At 35.3% G+C, this 21,211-nt stretch overlaps 1 protein-coding gene across 2 annotated transcripts; it reads left to right on the plus strand.

The window, feature by feature from the left end:
- Positions 1-2,174: 2,174 nt before the first annotated feature.
- Positions 2,175-13,510, plus strand: LOC125820396 (1-phosphatidylinositol-3-phosphate 5-kinase FAB1B-like). Of its 2 annotated transcripts, XM_049499824.1 has the most exons (12): positions 2,175-2,494; positions 2,611-2,973; positions 4,783-5,508; positions 6,185-6,338; positions 6,422-6,766; positions 6,970-7,791; positions 7,894-8,225; positions 8,564-8,690; positions 8,774-8,950; positions 9,580-11,109; positions 11,814-12,080; positions 12,803-13,510. In XM_049499824.1, exons 1-12 carry the CDS (start codon positions 2,454-2,456, stop codon positions 13,127-13,129), a joined length of 5,211 nt encoding a protein of 1,736 aa, XP_049355781.1. In that variant the 5' UTR covers positions 2,175-2,453; the 3' UTR covers positions 13,130-13,510. The 2 variants fall into 2 exon arrangements, with proteins under 2 accessions (XP_049355781.1, XP_049355780.1); XM_049499823.1 differs by having other exon boundaries at positions 2,175-2,973.
- Positions 13,511-21,211: the final 7,701 nt, after the last annotated feature.

Here is a 21,211-nt window from a genome sequence, read left to right on the forward strand (position 1 = left end):
GAACCCTACCACCCAATTACCATATTTGTCTCTTATTACTCCTCCTATTCCACTAGTGTCGGATTTAGTCGCAAATTTGATCAATTACTTTTCATGCTTTGTCGAACCTATCTCCTTCCTCATTCAATTACAAGGAAGAAATGCAAGTTTCACAAAGGGAAGGAACGTTTTGAGGAGGCGGATTAGGAAACAAAAAAGAGGAAAGTGTTTAAAGTGTAGGGATTAAATATAGAAAGAGATTTAGTTTCTTTTGGGCTAGGTGGACAAAGTTTATTTTTTTTATTTGCGTTTTTCTGTTTCTTGTCTTTCTTATGCAATAAAATGAGCCCTGAGCTCAAAATTGATTAAAAAAAATAAAAATCTACTTCCTCATTCTATACATCATTTATTACCTAATTAGGAGAAAAATTAATTAATATATAATTGTATACTCATTGTGTTTGCACATATATCCTGCATTTTTCTTAGTCTCATTTGTTTTGAGGATTTTTTTATTAGCCAAGAAGCAATAATATTAATCTTCATAGTCTGCACAATCTTGTTTTTTTTTTTTATGGATGTATAAATTTATTGTACTATATCTTGCGGGTGGATCTTTTAGTTTGTACCAACAATATAATGACACTTTTATGCTTTTAATGAATGCACTATTAATTATATTCTAATTTCTGTTAGTTTTTCAAAATAAATATACATACATATATATATACCAAGAAGCAATAATATTAATCTTCATAGTCTGCACAATCTTTTTTTTTTTAATGGATGTATAAATTTATTGTGCTATATCTTGCGGGTGGATCTTTTAGTTTGTACCAACAATATAATGACACTTTTATGCTTTTAATGAATGCACTATTAATTATATTCTAATTTCTGTTAATTTTTCAAAATAAAATATATATATATATATATATATATGTGTGTGTGTGATTTTTTTTCGAAATTACCAAATGCACGCGCACCCCACCTAGAGGGGTGGGTCCGCCTCTGTGCATCACTGTTTCTGGTGTCATTTGAGCTTTGAGGGATGGAATTCAAGTTCTCTTCCCATGGACGACACATGTCAGTTAACCTCACCGAGAGAAAACTTGCATCGAAGAAAGTCCTGTATTATTTTAATAAATAATATTGTTCTCTATCATTACATAATGTCATATATCAACAACTTCAAAGGATATATATACAAGAAAAGTAGGATACAAGATAAAACTACGACAAAAATTTATAATAGAGAATAAAATAGAATTATTAAACAATAGATAAAGATAAAACAAGAAGAAAAAATCAAGGTAACAATACGATCAAACCAAATCAATCGTTACACAAACTAAGACTTTTCATCATTCTAATGATAGATTTAAACGGTACAATACACTAAAATTTATGTAACAACCCAATTAAACATGATTTTTTAAACTAACAATATAAAATAATAACAAAAATAGGTAACAACTATCCAAAAATAGTGTAACCGCGTGTATAGCTGTCATAACAATATATAGATATGATACAACAAAATTTATATAACAATCAAATTAAAAATAATCTTTTGAATTAACAATTAACGATATAATAATACGATACATTAAAATAGGTAACAACCATCCAAAAAATGTGTAAAAGGTGTTGAGTTGGTTAAATATTATAATGTATAAAAACTCACAAAATATAATATTTTAAATACATTTGTACAAAGCAACTCAAAATAAAAATAATAATTTTGAGTGACAAAATCTGAAAAACAGCAGCAAAGTTGCATGTTTGAATTAACATAGGGAGCCCCCTCTTCCGCAGAAGGAGGTCTATTTATCTTCGTGTCAATTTATAATTGGTTCTATAATTTGACCCCATAAAATTTGATTCTGCAAAAAAGGTTACATTCATATTTATATATTCAAAAAAAAAAAGTTTGATGTTTCGATTCACTTTGTATATTTTTGTCGAAAATGATTGATCTTTATATAAGGGTTATAATATATCGAATTCAATTCATCTTAATCAGATATGTTGTTTGATTTCTTGATTTTTTCATTTTTCAGGGTTATATTTATGTATTTCGATTGTGGAGAAGCAAGAAAACTTGTTCCCTTTATTATTAAAGGTTAAAGTTTCAATCTTTTGCTGTTGGGTGTTTCTATTTTTCTGTTTTGATATAAAAAATTGAGTTTTTTTTATTCAGAGGACAGTTTAAAGGAATTCTATTTTTATGCCCAGTTGGTTGGAATGTATGGATTTGGTGAAAGCATCAATTTTAGTGTATTAGTGAAAGAGTTTGTTGATTTGGAGCTTTAGTTTGTTGATTGGATTATGAGTTTTGTTTAGTGAATGAGGTTTTTAGAGCAATGAGAGGCAAAAGCCTCTATTTTATTTGATGGATGCTACTAATAGGACATTCTCTGATCTGTTGAAGTTACTAAAATCATGGATCCCTTGGAGGTCTGAACCTGAAAATGTATCGAGGGATTTTTGGATGCCCGATCATATATGTAGGGTATGTTATGATTGTGATTCACAATTTACATTGTTTAACCGTAGGCATCATTGTCGTCTTTGTGGAAGAGTTTTTTGTGCAAAGTGTACGTCTAATTGGATTCCTGCAATATATAGTGATCCAAGGCCACTACGAGAGGAGTGGGAAAAGATCAGGGTATGTAATTACTGTTACAAGCAATGGGATCAAGGTTTAGTTTGTAGTGTTAGTAATGGAACACGGGTTGCTAACTTGCATATCAGTTCTTCACCTTCTGCAACGACTAGTTTTACCAGCTTCAAGTCTAGTGGAACCGCGGACAGCAGTAATATTACCTTTGTTTCGGTGCCACCTTCTTGTGTACTTAGTCCGTGCAAATCATCTGTAACGGAATCTTCTCTAGACAGGCAGAATTTTGCATCAGTTAGAGGGAGCTTTGAATTTGCTCATGCAGGAGTTTTGGACCCTTCTCTAAACCAATATGCATTTTGCGCAACAAGGTTCATCCGACATCTTCTATTTTATCAGTTCAATTTCAACCAGTTAATGAAAAAGAAATCAAACATGATATTATTTTGTCATTGATTTTTGCTTGTAAAGTAGCATATATATATGAGTTTCTTTGTTTTCAAACGTGAATGGGTAGATTGCCTTAAACACTATGGACATCTCTTACGAAGTAGTGAAGAAGAACTTGTGACTCTAGTTTCAATAGTATCTTAAATAGTATGCTTGATTGCATGTTTGAATCCTCTTAGGGACTTGTGTGAAATCAACCAAATAAATTCATGTGTCTCTAAGGATGTAGCTCGGTACTCAGGGTCTGCACCAGATTTTACAACCACATCTTTCTTCTTAACTTTTTTCACGACATCAAGTTTTCACGAACAAAATAGCACCTGACAGAATTAGTGTGTGAGTTGTGATCCACAAACCGACGTTGGAGACACACCCTTTTACATGGCTTAGCCTTCCGAGTGAAGGTACATTGTTTGGGATTTGATTGACTTTAACCTTTTCTCTTCTCTAAAATTTAATTTCTTTCTCTTCTTTGGAATTTAACTCCTCTTCTTCAGTCAATCATTCTTATCTTTCTCTCCATGATATACCGATGTGGACCATCTGTTAGAGGGTGATCTGGTTAAATCTGCGTCTGTGTATGCTACATTATCAGTGTTTCCTTAGACCTCATAGAGAAGGCTTTGTCCTGGATTGCTCCAAGCGATAAAACAGGACGAGAGAAAGTGATAGTGCAAACAGGCTCACCAAAGTTTGGCTCTGATACTATGTGAATCTGAGCATCTAACCAAAACCTTTAAGGCAATGGGTGGAGCGGCCAAGGACCCTCACACAACCAATGAGGGACTAGGTCCATTTTTTAAAATTTTTATCATGTTTTCAGGGGAAAAAAATCATAGGTTCGAGTCTCACTGCCACCCAATATTAAAAAGAATTTCCATGTGCTTAGCTCATGAAAAGGAATTGGCCCGCATGTGAGGGGGTGTGTTGAAGACATAATTTTAGTAAATAAAATTATGCTATGTCAACATCTTAAGCTTTTAGATGAAACGGGCACACAACTCAATACTAGCCAATTCCACCTTTCCCCAAATAAACGGGGTTGCAAGATTGTGGGTGGTGGTGGTGTTATGAGTGAGTTGACATGATTTGTGATGCTGAACCAAGTCAGAAAGAACATCTTTGATTGCAGATCACATGATTTCTCCTCTTATACTAGTTTACCCATTTTTGAACAACATGCAGTATTTTTGGCACCTTTTCCTTGTTGGACTGGCTCTTCTATTACGTACATAGATAGATTCATGCTGCTTGACATATGTTTGTATAACTAGGAGCTTGATAATAATGTGGTGAGCATATATATATATTTTTTTTTTTTTTTTTTTTTGACTAAGGTAAAATTGTAGTCCTCAGCTTTAAGGGCTTGCTGGCAACCCCCAAAAGATTTACATTGAAGAAACCAAAATAAACAACCAAGGCTTACTACTGCTAAGTTATAAAGAGCCTATAAAATCTAAAAATCTGTCCAGCATCCTCTATGCCCTCCTCTTTACACCAAAAAAGGGAAGTCTTCATACATCTTGAACAGTATTACGTCTGAGAGGAATATGTATCAGCTGCTGTAAGATTTATTTAAAGCACTTTGATTGTGTATGAAAAGTTATCCTGAGCGAACCAATTACTTTGTGAGTTGCGTTACATTTGTAGTTACATGCTGTTCCTACTACTTGTGTCCAAGAACATGTTTCAGTATCAGTTAATTGTTTGTTGCTACATTGTGGAAGCAGGAGTGATGATGAAGAAGATGAATATGGTGTTTACCAGTTAGATTCCCAGGGCCATTTTCCCCAGGTTAATGACTACTACAGTCACATTCAGTATGATGAGATAAAAAAGGACTATGGATCACATAAAGAGCACCCTGATGGAGAAGCTATTGATGAAAAAAGTGTGAGCAGCTCTTCCTTACACAATAGCTTTGATTCCCAGGCTTCTGAAGAAGTCCAACAGATTGTAAAACAGGACATTTCTGATGAATGTGAAGTTCCTCCATCCCTAAATGTTCCAGAAGAGATTAATGTGGAACCTGTGGATTTTGAGAACAATGGACTTCTGTGGCTTCCACCTGAGCCAGAAGATGAAGAAGATGAAAAGGAATCACTTATGAATGATGATGATGACGATGGGGATGCTTCAGGAGAGTGGGGAGGTTTACGGTCATCAAGCAGTTATGGAAGTGGTGAATATAGAAGTAGGGATAGGTCAAATGAGGAGCAGAAAAAGGTTGTGAAAAATGTGGTTGATGGCCACTTCAGGGCTTTAGTATCCCAGATTATGCAGGCTCAAGGCCTTGTCGATGAGGAAGATGAAAAAGAGAGTTGGCTGGAGATTATTACATCCCTATCATGGGAAGCTGCTACACTTTTGAAACCAGACACTAGCAAGAGCGGAGGGATGGACCCTGGGGGATATGTAAAGGTGAAATGTATAGCATCTGGACGTCGTGGTGACAGGTAAGCAATTTTCCCCCCATTTTTGTCTACAATCCTGTTCAGCTTGTGTGTTGGATCCTTGCTGCATATGTTACTAGTTAGGATAAGCAGCTACATAAAATTTTGAAATAGGAAAACAGGAGCTTTGTTGAGGTTTCATGTTCTCTCTCTCTCTCTCTCTCTCAAACACACACACACAGTACTTTAGTTTGTGTTGATTTCTGAAGGAAACTAGAAATACTAGAGTCTCTTTTTAATACAATTCTATTCGATACACACATAATACTTTTGTTTTCTGTGATTTCTGAAGAACTTTGAAATACTTGAATCTCTCACTTATATAATTCTATTCAATACTTGGCTTCTTCTCCAGAACCTGTATTTCTTGCCTTATGAAGTATTTTGGTCAAAGTGCTTTTTTGCTAAGTACGAAGCAATGACAATATTATTGACATAGTGCTTTCCCCCCAATGATCTGTAAACTAAATATAGTTGTGCAAGGTAACAACTTATGACATACATATGGCAGCTTTCTTTTGCTCGTGATTGTGTTCTTGGTCAAGAATAGAAATCATATTCTTCTTCTTCTTCTGTATCCACTACCTTTTATACCTCTTTATGTTATAGCATATTTGTTGTGTTCTTGCGCACATCCAATATAGTAGCCTCTCATATGAAACTTTTTCTCCTTAAATAGTGTGGTGGTGAAAGGAGTTGTCTGCAAGAAAAATGTAGCTCATCGACGAATGACATCCAAAATAGAGAAGCCTCGCATATTAATCCTTGGAGGGGCTCTTGAATACCAGCGTGTCTCTAACCACTTATCAAGTTTTGATACTTTGTTGCAGCAGGTTTTGATGAATAACCTTGTCTTCCTATATTTGAAACCGATAGTGTTTGAATCTTGTGTTTATAGATGTGTATTGCTATTCAGGAAATGGATCATCTCAAGATGGCTGTTGCCAAAATTGATGTACACCAACCAGATGTTCTTCTGGTGGAAAAATCTGTATCTCGCTATGCACAAGAGTACCTCCTGGCAAAGGACATATCACTTGTCTTAAATATCAAGAGGACACTTTTGGAGCGTATAGCCCGTTGCACGGGTAGTCAGATAGTACCTTCAATAGATCATTTCTCATCTAAAAAATTGGGATACTGTGACGTGTTCCATGTTGAGAAGTTTTTTGAAGAGCATGGTACAGCTGGACAGAGTGGAAAGAAGCTGACGAAGACTCTAATGCACTTTGAAGGCTGTCCAAAGCCACTGGGATGCACTGTAAGTCTATCATCAATTACTGCAACTACAGTAAGATAATTATTGTCTTGCTTCTAAATAGACACTTGACAACCTGCAAATTGGTGGTTTCCGTCTTTTTTCATGGCCAAGTTACTCTTACGACATCATATGTGTACATATTGCAAATTAGTCATATAGACTTCTAAATATTTTTTGGGCTCTCGTGATATTTGTTGTCTCAGGTATTACTCCGTGGTGCAAACGGGGATGAGTTGAAGAAAGTAAAGCATGTCTTTCAATATTCAATTTTTGCAGCTTATCATTTGGCTCTGGAAACATCTTTTCTTGCTGATGAGGGAGCATCTTTACCTGAACTTCCTCTGAATTCTCCAATAACTGTAGCACTTCCGGATAAATCATCAACTATTGGCAGGTCAATCTCAATAGTACCTGGTTTTACCATTCCTTACACTGAGAAAACTCAATCAGCACTATGTGGTGGTGCACCACAGAGATCAAATAGCATTCCCACAACAGACCTGGTCAAGACTGCAAACCTTTGTGCTCAGAAAATGGGTATGACAGAGTTCCCTACTGCTGCAAACACTGAGACTTCCTTCCTTGGGCCCTTGCTAACTGGTACATCTGTGGACAGAGGTATTATGCATATGATAGAGTCTTCCTTCTCAAAGCCTTCAGTAGCCAACAATATCCAAGATGCCCAAGGATACCATTTCTTGTCTACCAGTTTTGCGCCTTCAGATAAAGTTGAACAAGGTTGTTTGTCAAAGAATGTCCAATATTGCAGGGTTGATGTGAACCAAAGTGGCTCAAATCCAATGGTTTTGCAACTAGATGGACAAAATGTTTATGATGAACCAGACTCTTCAAAGGAAGAGTTCCCTCCGTCCCCATCTGACCATCAAAGCATTTTAGTTTCCTTATCATCCCGATGTGTTTGGAAGGGTACTGTCTGTGAAAGGTCTCATCTCTTTCGGATAAAATATTATAGGAACTGTGATAAGCCATTGGGTCGATTTCTACGAGACAATTTGTTTGATCAAGTAAAGCTCTCCCCTTTCCTTTCCATGTTTTCCAGAAACATTAAGAATATAATTAAGAGACCGAAAAGATCTTTTATCTTTGTTTTTCCTTTTCTTCTGCAGAGTTATAGATGTAGTTTATGTGACATGCCTTCAGAAGCACATGTTCAGTGTTATACTCATCGTCAAGGAACTTTAACTATTTCTGTTAAGAAGCTGCCAGAGTTTCTTTTGCCCGGTGAAAGGGAAGGAAAAATATGGATGTGGCATAGATGCCTGAGATGTCCACGGGTTAAGGGATTTCCTCTAGCTACTCAAAGAGTAGTGATGTCTGATGCTGCTTGGGGTTTATCCTTTGGGAAGTTCCTAGAACTTAGTTTCTCAAACCATGCAGCTGCAAGCAGAGTGGCTAGTTGCGGGCATTCGTTACACAGAGATTGTCTTCGGTTTTATGGGTATGCTCTTATTTAGTTTGTTGCCTGCAATGTCATAAATCTAAGAGCATTTCAAATGTTTGTTCTTTTTGCTTGTCATGCTTAGTTTTCAAATCTGTTGGCATGATTAGCTGGTTTAATGTTCTCCTCAATTAACAGTACTTCTCTCCCTTGGATTTTTTGATTGATTATATTGCTTCCTTCTTTGCATGTTGGTTGCGTAGTGCTAGCTTGTAATTTATTTTGCCAAAGTATGAAAATAATCTGCATAAAAGTTCTATGGGTCTGAGTTTAAAACTATGATTCCCCTGGTACTTTCAGTGTCTTTTGCAATGTTAATAAATTTGTGACTTGTGCAGTTTCGGAAAAATGGTTGCATGCTTCCGCTATGCGTCAATTGATGTTCACTCAGTGTGCCTTCCTCCTGCAAAGCTGGATTTCAACTATGAGAAAAATCAGGACTGGATACAACAAGAAGTGAATGAGGTGCGAAGACAGATTTTTGAGTGGTATAAAGTGGTATTTGATCTCACTCTGTGTACTTTTTTTTCATGGCATAATTTGAGCAGGTCATTGTCCGAGCTGAACGTTTGTTTTCTGAGGTTCTGAATGCAATTCGTCTTCTAGTGGAGAAAAAATCTGGTGGTCAAGTTAACAGCAGCGCTGAAGCATCTGAAGCACCTGAAGCAAGAGGTCAAATTGTTGTTTTGGAAGGAATGCTGCGGAAGGAGAAGGAAGAATTTGAAGTAAAGTCTTCACTTCTAAATATTAAATTGTCTCTAGATTATGCATAGTCTGAGAGATATGTGCCCTATTTACAAAATCGAAAGGATACTGAGAAAGTGGTTGATTAAGTAGAAGTTGAAAACCTTACCCGAATTCAATATTCTGTTTAGCATATCATGGTTCTGCATATATTACTAAGCACTTCCTCTCCTTCTCTCCACTCCTATGTTTGTATGTGCTGTTGGGTGTTTGTAGCAGTTATTATGAAGCATGAGTCTCTGGTTGTTCTTTTTTCCTCCAGTTACCCCGTAAGCGATGTGCAAACGGGTCTGGTTATGATTCAGTATTTCTTCTTTTATCACCTTGTGCTTGGGAGTCAGAAAAATGGTGGAATTTTCTTTTGCTGCCCATGTTGCAGATTATATTGACATCTTCTTTGATGCATCAAAACTTCACTTGCTTGCTATCATTATTAACCTCTTGCATTAATACTTAACTTTCATGTGTATCATGATTCTAACATCATTTAAACTAATTACGTGGAATTTTCGATTGTCTCACTTTATGTTAGGGATTTAAAGCGAATGATTTTGTATAAGAATTGCTAATTTTCTTTTTATGGGGTTTCCTGGGTGTTGTGTAATAGCAGGAATCTCTCCAGAAAATTCTGACCAAGGAGGCGAAAAAGGTGCAGCCTGTCATTGATATTTTTGAGATTAATCAGTTGCGAAGGCAATTTATTTTCCAATCTTATATGTGGGATCACCGTCTCGTATATGCGGCCAGCTTAGAATGTGAGGATCATTGCGTTACTGAAGAGAAAGCCCTTGTTGGTAATGATAAGTTCACTGGTCCAGATAATCCCTCCAGGCCTAGTGACTGTTTGAATGTCCCTGATTCTGTTTCTGTAACTCCAATACTTGGTGAAAAATCTAATGATGGAGTAAGTGGTAACCAAATGAATCATGTGGACACAGTTCATCAAGGATCTGAGGTTCTCTTTGATTCTAGTTGTGCAGTTGAGAAACCAGCATGTCTTCCCGTTGGAACAGAAAGCTTCTGCGGGTCGAACTCTGCAGAATCCAATACAGAGGGGTCTAGAGCCCTTTCTGATGGGCAGTCTGCGATCATGGATAGTTTGTCCGATACTCTTGAGGCAGCTTGGACTGGTGAAACTACTTCCGGTCCTGGAGTGCTGAAGGATGGTACTTGCAGATCTTCTGAACCACCTATAGCAGATTCTTCAACAACTAGATTAGCAGAAAAAGTAGATGTTGAAGACCCTGTGGAGGAACATAACGGAACTAAGGCGTCTGGATTTCCTCCTTCATTATCCTCTAAGAGCTCTGAAAGTGTGGAAGACGCCGGGGGATGGTTAGGTATGTCTTTTATTAGCTTCTACTGGTCACTGAACAAAAACTTTTTACCAAGTGCTCAGAAGTTGGATACACTTGGCGAGTACACCCCTGTCTACATTTCATCATTTAGAGAGTCAGAGGCACAAGGTGGAGCCAGATTGCTCCTACCTGTTGGGGTTAATGATACCATTATACCAGTGTATGATGAAGAGCCCACAAGTATTATATCTTATGCACTAGTTTCACCAGATTATCTTGCACAAATATCCGATGAACCAGAGAAATCAAAGGATACTAGTTTGGACTCTAACCTGCCACTGCAGTCCCAAGAATCTGGAAGTCTGCAGTCCCTTCAATCTATGGATGAATTAGTATCAGAATCCCTCAGAAGTCTTGGATCTATAGATGACAGTTTCTTGTCTTCGTCCAGTAGTCATAGCTCTTCGGTTTTGGATCCACTCTCATGCACGAAGACAATGCATGCCAGAGTCTCCTTTTCGGATGATGGACCACTTGGGAAAGTGAAGTATACTGTGACTTGTTATTATGCGAAGCGCTTTGAAGCTTTGAGGAGGAAATGTTGCCCATCTGAGATGGATTACATAAGATCTCTTAGCCGCTGTAAGAAGTGGGGGGCCCAAGGAGGCAAGAGCAATGTTTTCTTTGCTAAAACCTTGGATGATCGATTCATTATCAAACAAGTGACTAAGACAGAGCTGGAATCTTTTATAAAGTTTGCTCCAGCATATTTTAAGTATCTTTCAGAATCCATAAACTCAAGGAGTCCTACTTGCCTGGCAAAAATTCTGGGGATCTATCAGGTATTTTTAACCACTCTTGATCACTCCAGCTTCTCGAATTTTGTGATTATGATTTATAAGGTCATTCGTGTTACCAAGTGATCGATATAGTTTTAGGGGAAAATACCTGCAACAGCACAATGCTGCATTTGTTGTGAATCTAGTATTTCTGTTGGTTTTTTAAAAAGATGGAGCAGCAAAGACGAGTGTATCACATTTGGAAGGTGCGCTTAACATAATTTATAAATAGTTAATGGTTTAACTTGACACATTTGAGCTACCACTTAGGTTTGTTATTCACTTTTTACTTTCGCCTGAAGTTTTCACTAGGATTGGTCTGGTAAGGCACAATCCATTTTCACTGGTGTCTTCGGGTAATTGAGGTACCTCTTTTTTGGCTCTTTGCCTTTAGAAGGAACATGATGGTCTGTATGAATACGATCATCTTTATGGTCTGCAAAGTCTTTCGAGTCTTTCGAATGATGGTTCCAAGGCCTTGAGAGTGAACTGAGCACAAAACAACGGCTGCATATTTCTCTTCTATACTATGAAGACAAACTTTGATGTGCAATTAGTGTATAAATTAATAAGTTTCTTGATTATTCCCCGACTCCCTCACAGTTCATATGCTTGGGCATTTTCACAAGTCATTATATCATGAACTATGATTATGATTTATTAGTATCTAGTCGTTTTGCATAATTGTGTCTGTTGTTTATGTGAAGGTGACATCTAAGCATCTTAAAGGAGGGAAGGAATCTAAAATGGATGTGCTAGTTATGGAGAACCTTCTATTTGGGAGGAACCTAACGCGGCTTTATGACCTTAAAGGATCTGCCAGGTCTCGTTACAATCCTGACTCTAGTGGAAGTAATAAGGTCTTACTGGATCAGAACTTGATCGAGTCTATGCCAACTTCACCTATTTTTGTTGGAAACAAAGCCAAGAGACTTTTGGAACGAGCAGTCTGGAATGACACTGCTTTTCTTGCAGTAAGTTTACGACACTCTGTTCATAATGAACTTATTTTAAAATTCCTAGTGGACTATTGAGGTCTGATCATGGAAACTTTTCATGTCTTTTATTGGCCATTAAAACTATGTATTGCAGTTGATTGAATCACTTCTAACTGATGTGATAGTTGTATCACTTCCAATTGGAAAGAGTCCGTTTGACACATGGGGCTAGGAACGAAGAGGGAAGCACCTCTCTAACCATGAGGAGCTGGTTGGCTATGTTGCTTGGACTCTTCAAAAATATCGACGGGTGCATGTCGGATACTCTAAAAGTAGTGCATTTTTTGAGGATCCGACAAGAGTGCGTATATTTTTGGAGAGTCCGAGCAACATAGCTGGTTGGTGGTTCAGAAATGAACCTGGGGGTTGTTTAGTGTGACCAATTCGTACCATTCAAGGAGGCGGATGTAGCATATCATCAATGTGTTCAATATGTGAAAAATCATTAAAATTTCTAAAAATATTTTTAAAATTTTGAACCCATAATTTCAAAAGTGTAATGGAATCAATAGTAATTACCTAAAGGTTGAACCCATCAAATTTAGCTCCTTGATCCACCTCTTATTATTCGCCTTTAACAATACCCAACCTCTGTGCAAAGGATTATATTTGTTGCCTAATCCCAATAGCTTGTCTGAGTATATTTTTAGATGAGTTTTTTTTTATGGTTTGGACTAATTTAGTAGTTCTTCTTGCAGTCGGTTGATGTGATGGATTACTCACTATTGGTTGGTGTTGACGAAGAAAATCATGAACTCGTTATTGGGATTATTGACTTCATGAGGCAGTATACATGGGACAAGCACCTGGAGACATGGGTTAAGGCCTCTGGCATCCTTGGTGGACCTAAGAACACACCTCCGACTGTAATTTCACCTAAGCAATACAAAAAGAGGTTTCGGAAGGCAATGACCACCTATTTCCTGATGGTTCCGGATCACTGGTCACCTCTTACTATTACTCCCAACAAGTCACAGAATGATTTGTCTGGAGAGAACACGCAAAGTGTAAAATCTACAGAGTGATTCTGTATATTTGATCGTATAACTGGGATTCCCGGTTATACGAGGTTCATATATTTCTCCCCATTTTTTCAATTCTTTGATATGCAGTTTGCAGCTCCAGAGGTAGGGAACACATGATTACTTGTTTAGAAGACATTGCTGGAGGATTATAGTTCTAGTGAAAGGTTTCTCCTGCATAGACATAGGTATACCTTAAAGAAAATTCTTTTGTACATCTTTTTTTTTCTAATCATGATTTTTTTCACCTTGTGTAGAACACAAGTTGTACATGAGTTACAAAGGATCAATTACAATTTTTGGTCAATGCATGATCTTGAATAAGTTTATGCTATTGAAGAGTTTGTACATTGACCTTTTATAATAAAGTTGGTCTGTTATTTTTTCCTTATTTTCCTCCCAATGGGATTTGATCTGTTTGCTCACTTTATATTCCTTTTTGATTTGTCTACATAAGTTTCGAATAATGCTTATGAATAGTAATATTGTTGAGCAACAATAATGCTTAAACCTGCGGCTGCTCGCTCTTTAATCGGTGATTCACCGGCCACTAGATCGATGAAGAATTTCTCCAAAATCTGCTCTTTGATCAGTGATTCACCGGCCACTAGATTCATGAATCCCACCCTATTCTCAAACCTGGTGGCTCGGTTGATTGGCAAGTTAGTTGGGATCAACCATATGAATCCTCATATCATAAATATTCTATCCGAGTCAATAGTGTTTTAATATTTTGCACTTGAGGATTATCTAACATTAGTGGTCGTATGGTTTGAAGATAAGTTATGTTGAAATTATTTTTTATTGATTGTTTGATTTATTGTATATTAAAAACACTGGCATTGCATAACTTCTATTTTTTTTTTTATGGAGATCATATCATATGCCTCATTTATCGAATGTAACAACAATCCACCGGCTAAGATTACAAAGGAGAATAAATAGCTGAAAAAATAATAATTCGCCAAACTGAAAACAAATAGTAACTCTTATAATAAAATCACTTTATCAATGATGGCATAACCCAAGCTGGCGGACAAATTGAAGTTGGTGACGGTCCAGGATAGAAAGATTCAATTTTTCCATCTTCCAAATTATAAGCACCCATATCAAAATTGCTAGAACATCTGAACCACTTATCGGCAAAATATATGTGATTAGGCTTGATTCCGGTAAATTTAGAAGAGTCAATGCAACTTGCCCAATTGCGACCCACAAACATTGATGAATTTCCCAAGGTTTTCATCTCATCCTTCAATTCACCTTTGATTATGTCTAGTTCAGAGACTTTAAATTTGAAGGTGTGAATTGGAATACTTTTGACAAATTGAGAAACAAGTAATAGTGTACCAGATAACTCAACTAGGTTATACTCAATTACACGCGAATTCATCTATCTCACCAACCAAGCGTGTCTTTACATTAGACCCTGCAATTTCATAAGCCCGTACTTTGCCACTGTAACTCATGGAATAAAATTCGCCCTTGTGATAAACTAGAGAGGTAATCACAGCAGCGTGATTAACCACATCAATATGAGTCCAATCGAGGTCTCCAGGTCGCCAAAATGCCAAAAAAGAGTCAGCTCCATTATGATGATCCATGAGTACATAATCTGACGTAAGAAAAGGATTGGCATTGGCAGACACGACAGCTATGTCTATGCAGCCCCAACGATTTCTTTCGAAAGCAGCACGATCATGGAAAGTCAGTAAGGCTTTTTGGGAGGGAAGGTGTATTTTTTTGTGAGAGAAAGGGTGCAACAAATTTATCTCCCCCCATATCCCGTTCCATGGTGCAGAGCCATCCCTCTGTAATTGGTACACATTCTGACCCTCTAACTTGCGGGAGAAATATGGGCGAAACTTTCTTCTTGGAAAGAGAATAAATATTTTGATAATATTCCTCGTGATGGACACCCTGCAGCATAAGCAAAGGAACTTGGGGAGAAAGTACATCAAAATTGTCCTTTGTAGCGGCAATTCGCCAAGAGGTACAAACTGCACCAAAAGCAATAAAATCTTCAATCACTTTAATATGATTTGCAATGTGAGCAATAACATCGTTGGGAAGTTTTGACCAGTCTGCCATAGCTTTTACAGCAGAAGAGAGAAGGAAACTCAAAATGATTCTAAGAAGTTGTTTATTTATGAAAATTCCTCCCACCTTATTTAGTAGAAAAAGGATTTGAGCAATTTGATGGGTATTTCAAATATTCTTTTGTTGGATTATTGCCGATGTAATCATAAAAAACTAGTGTCTCAGAGAAATTTTAGACCAAATTTTCGATAAACTTTGATTTTATGTTAGCCCAATAGCGATTTCATTGTTTTATTTTGGAATAATTAATCTTGTTGTTATTATTCTACCCTTTGGCAGAAATAACTTACCATGGTACTAATTACTAATATTAATATAACTTATTCAAGATTCGTTACCTTGTGTAAATTTACTCTTTTCCGAGATATACACAAAAAAGAAATATCCATTGTTTTCCAATATGAACTAAATTCTATTAAAATAGGAGATCTAATAACTTAAAATATTAAATTACACTGAAATTATTTTAATTATAATGAAACGGTTCTTAATGAATCCATATCAATTAAGATACGTTTAATAGTCAAAATCATGTTAACTAAAAGTAAAGTCACCACCGATATAAATAATCTCAATCCTAGTTATAATGATCATTCTTAATGAGTCCACTCTCCCAAAGTGAAATACACTCACTATGCCAGCTAAGCATTTAGGGAGATAACAATTTCAGTTTTAAACAGTACAAGAGATGATAAAACCCGGTAAAATTAAAATGGATAGTTAAGACTTCAAATATACATTGAGGGGGCATTTTGCCATTTTCTCAAAAGGTAAACTTTTTAAAAATATATACGTCTAAACAAACAAGGGAAACTTACATAAATATACTATATTAAGAAAATATTTACCATTTATAGCAATAACATTTTTTTTCACTTGATCACTTTTAATACATTTATAATACTGTTTTAATACATATTACAAAGAACAATTTATTATTCACATATAATACAAGTTTTATTGATGGATAATACATTTATCACACATTTTAATACACTTATAATTCAATGTGTCAATTTCTTATCAAATAAGCATAATATATTTTAAAAAAACTGTTATAATACATATATATTACATACATAATTCACTTTTAATACATATTGCAGATTTAACTTAATATTGTTATAAATGATAATAAATAAAAAGTATCGCTAAATCAGTAATTATTTATTAAAATGTACCAATCAAAGTAATTTTTCCAAACAAAAACAAAGTTATATTTTGTGTTTCAACAAAAATTCTTATTTTTTGGGGGTTGAGATCCTACATTACTTAACCCTTTATTACTTCTTAATGCACCTTTATTCACTCCATAATTTCTTTATATTATATTTAGAACATTAAGAATGTCAAGCTGTTAACATCAGTCCACATATTTGAGGGGTCTGGTGTAATTAGAGAAATGGAGGCCCAAGTATGGGAGGATTTCAATCTAACTTTTGCAAAAGGATAATTAATGAGGAATAACTCAAGAATTAAATCCAGAAAAATAAGCTTATTTCAGTACTGTTTCGTTTAGTTGTCAATTAACCTTACTAACTTAGACTGAGCCAGAATTTGAAGTCAATGAGTTCTAATAAAAATGGCAAACGGACTGTCAAGTCGGATATGTGCGAGTAAAAAATGAGTCGGGGTAAGACGGGTGAAATAATTGATCCACCCATATTTAATAGGAAAAAAAAGAATAAACCAACTAATAGATAGATATTCATATTATATACTGCTTCTTATCAGTAAAAGAAGCCAATTTTTCAACATATTTTCACTTTATCCTTTAAGGGTATGTTTGATATGAAGGAAAGATAGATATTCACGGTTTGAATCGACACTAATGGTTTAAAACGCATTAGTATATTAAATATCTCTAATATATTCTCTTTTTCTTAACTAAAAGATTTTTTTTTAATTAAGTTTAATTGACTGTTTACATAAAAATAATCTTTTTCCTTAATTGAAAATAAGACAATTTAATTAGTCCCCTAAATTAGTTGTAGCACAATTAACATAAAAAGAAAATTGTTGTCATATAGGAAATTAAAGCTGATCACAAATGCAAAGAAATTGAAAATCCCCTAAAATACAAAGAAACCCTAACCCAAAATTACTCAAATCTCTCAATTTCCTCTGAATTCAGAGATTCATCCATTCATGATAAGCTCTCAATCAGTAAAATTCTCACAAATCAAGCTTCTCCATTTACGGTAAGCTCTCAATCAATAAGATTCACATAAATCAAGCTTTTCCATTTATGGTAAGCTCTTAATCCGTAAGTTTATTTGTAAACTTTTCATTTAAAATAGTTCTAATTCACTCTAATCTTTTCTACGTAAGCTCTCAATAAGTTTTTTAAAGGTTAAGCTCTCAGTTTTCTATTTTTTTTTCTGAATCTATGTATTATCTATTTGTTCATGTATGCTCTTAACTTAAATGTATCCGTTGTTAGTTTGTAGAGATTTGTTATTATCATGGATTTAGGGTTTGTGATTTTGCATTTTATAATTTTGCTTTGGTTTTGCCTTAAATAGAAATAGTATTGTGGTCTTCAGATTTTTGCTTGTTATAGAGTAAAACTTTAATTAGTTTTTATTTGCCTTAGTATCTCTGGTTCTTAGAGATTTTTATTTTGTGGATAAGAACAAAGGAGATATCTCACTTTTGAATCTCGCAAGAGAATCTGGAAATTTCACTTCTCTTTTGTGGCTGAATTAGTTAAAATTTGTTATAATGCTCTATATTGAGTTACTACTGCTGTTAACCTAATTTTCATATATGGGCTTGTTAGGTTGTTGAGGTATCAAAAATTATTTGTGAGGACTAGAATAAACTAGAATCAAAGTAATAGTGCACCAGATAACTTAACTAGGTAATACTCAATTACACGCGAATTAAATGTATTTTTGTCTATCTCACCAACCAAGCGTGTCTTTACATTAGGCCCTGCAACTTCATAAAGCCCATACTTTGCCCCTGTAACTCATGGAATAAAACTCGCTCTTGTGATAAACTAGAGAGGTAATCACAACAACGTGATTAACCACATCAATATGAGTCCAATCGAGGTCTTCAGGTCGCCAAAATGCCAAAAAAGAGTCAGCTCCATTATGATATGTACCATGAGTTCATAATCTGACGTAAGAAAAGGATTGACATTGGTAAACACGACAACTATGTCTATGCAACCCCAATGATTACTTTCGAAAGCAGCACGATCATGGAAAGTCAGTAAGGCTTTTTGGGAGGGAAGGTGTATTTTTTTGTGAGAAAAAGGGTGCAACAAATTTATCTCCCCCATATCTCGTTCCATGGCGCAGAACCACCCCTCTGTAATTGGTACATACTCTGACCCTCTAACTTGCGGGAGAAATATGGGCGAAACTTTCTTCTTGAAAAGAGAATAAATATTGTGATAATATTCCTCGTGATTGACACTCTGCAGCATAAGCAAAGGAACTTGGGGAGAAAACACATCACAATTGTCCTTTGTAGCGACAATTCGCCAAGAGGTACAAACTGCACCAAAAGCAATAAAATCTTCAATCACTTTAATACGATTTGCAATGTGAGCAATAACATCGTTGGAAAGTTTTGTCCAATCTGCCATAACTTTTATTACAGAAGAAGAGAGAAGGAAACTCAAATGATTCTAAAAAGTTGTTTATTTACGAAAATTCCTCCCACCTTATTTAGTAGAAAAAGGATTTGAGGGATCTCATGGGCATTTTAATCATTCTTTTGTTGGATTATTGCCGATGTAATCATAAAAAACTAGTGTCTTAGAAAAATTTTAGACCAAATTTTTGATAAACTTTGATTTTCTATTAACCCAATAGTGGTTTCATTGTTTTATTTTGGAATAAGTAATCTTGTTGTTATTATTCTACCCTTGGGAGAAATAACTTATCATGGTAATAATTACTAATCTTAATATAACTTATTCAAGATTGGTTACCAAACAAAGGATAAGACAATACTAGGGTGGTTCGAGGGCCAAGCTAGTGAACAATTGCTTAATTGTATGATCTTATTTCCACTTAAAAAAACAATATAAAAAAGGAAGGAAAGAAAGAAAAACTATCTACCTTTGGTCAAAGAATACTCCGGAACTTTGAATTAAATAACTCAAATCTTTATATTAATAGTAACGTTTTCACAATAACATCCTAGGTAATGTATTTCATACACGTGACTAACATTTCATTAACCATAATTAATTCTACCCAAATTTTTTCTCCGTTGGCTTTTCTATAACGACGGAACCCGGTCATTATAGATTTTGCATCTGCTAAAGTGATTTTGCATTTTATAGTGTTGCTTTGGTTTTGCCTTAAATAGAAATAGTATTGTGGTCTTCAGAATTTTGCTTGTTATAGAGTAAAATCTTAATTAGTTTTTATTTCCCTTAGTATCTCTGGTTCTTAGAGATTTTTATTTTGTGGATAAGAACAAAGGAGATATCTCACTTTTGAATCTCGCAAGAGAATCTGGAAATTTCACTTTTCTTTTGTGGCTGAATTAGTTAAAATTTGTTATAATGCTTTATATTGAGTTACTACTGCTATTAACCTAATTTTTATATATGGGCTTGATAGGTTGTTGAGGCATAAAAAATTATTGGTGAGGACTAGAATCAATAATAGTGCACCAGATAACTCAACTAGGTAATACTCAATTACACGCGAATTAAATGTATTTTCGTCTATCTCACCAGCCAAGCGTGTCTTTACATTAGGCCCTGCAACTTCATAAGCCCGTACTTTGCCACTGTAACTCATGGAATAAAATTCGCCCTTGTGATAAACTAGAGAGGTAATCACAACAACGTGATTAACAACATTAATATGAGTCCAATCGAGGTCTTCAGGTCGCCAAAATGCCAAAAAAGAGTCAGCTCAATGATTACTTTCAAAAGCAGCACGATCATGGAAAGTCAGTAAGGCTTTTTTGGGACGGAAGGTGTATTTTTTTGTGAGAGAAAGGGTGCAACAAATTTATCTCCCCCCGTATCCCGTTCCATGGTGCAGAGCCATCCCTCTGAAATTGGTACACATTCTGACCCTCTAACTTGCAGGAGAAATATGGGCGAAGCTTTCTTCTTGGAAAGAGAATAAATATTTTGATAATATTCCTCGTGATTGACACCCTGCAACATAAGCAAAGGAACTTGGGATGAAAGCACATCAAAATTGTCCTTTGTAGTGGCAATTCGCCAAGAGGTACAAACTGCACCAAAAGCAATAAAATCTTCAATCACTTTAATACGATTTGCAATGTGAGCAATAACATCGTTGGAAAGTTTTGTGCAATCTGCCATAACTTTTATTACAGAAGAAGAGAGAAGGAAACTCAAATGATTCTAAAAAGTTGTTTATTTACGAAAATTCCTCCCACCTTATTTAGTAGAAAAAGGATTTGAGGGATCTCATGGGCATTTCAATCATTCTTTTGTTGGATTATTGCCAATGTAATCATAAAAAACTAGTGTCTTGGAGAAATTTTAGACCAAATTTTTGATAAACTTTGATTTTCTGTTAACCCAATAGTCATTGTTTTATTTTGGAATAAGTAATCTTGTTGTTATTATTCTACCCTTTGGGAGAAATAACTTATCATGGTAATAATTACTAATCTTAATATAACTTATTCAAGATTGGTTACCAAACAAAGGATAAGACAATGCTAGGGTGGCTCGAGGGCCAAGCTAGCGAACAATTGCTTAATTGTATGATCTTATTTCCACTTAAAAAAACAATATAAAAAAGGAAGGAAAGAAAGAAAAACTATCTACTTTTGGTCAAAGAATACTCCGGAACTTTGAATTAAATAACTCAAATCTTTATATTAATATTAACGTTTTCACAATAACATCCTAGGTAATGTATTTCATACACGTGACTAACATTTCATTAACCATAATTAATTCTTAGTTTTATCTATATCTATATTTGTATTACCTTAAAAGTATGAACTTCCTAACTTGGATGTTAA

Source organism: Solanum verrucosum, unplaced genomic scaffold (genome assembly GCF_900185275.1).
Source record: "Solanum verrucosum unplaced genomic scaffold, falcon-dt-bn FXZP01000229.1, whole genome shotgun sequence".
NCBI classification, from domain to species: Eukaryota; Viridiplantae; Streptophyta; class Magnoliopsida; order Solanales; family Solanaceae; genus Solanum; species Solanum verrucosum.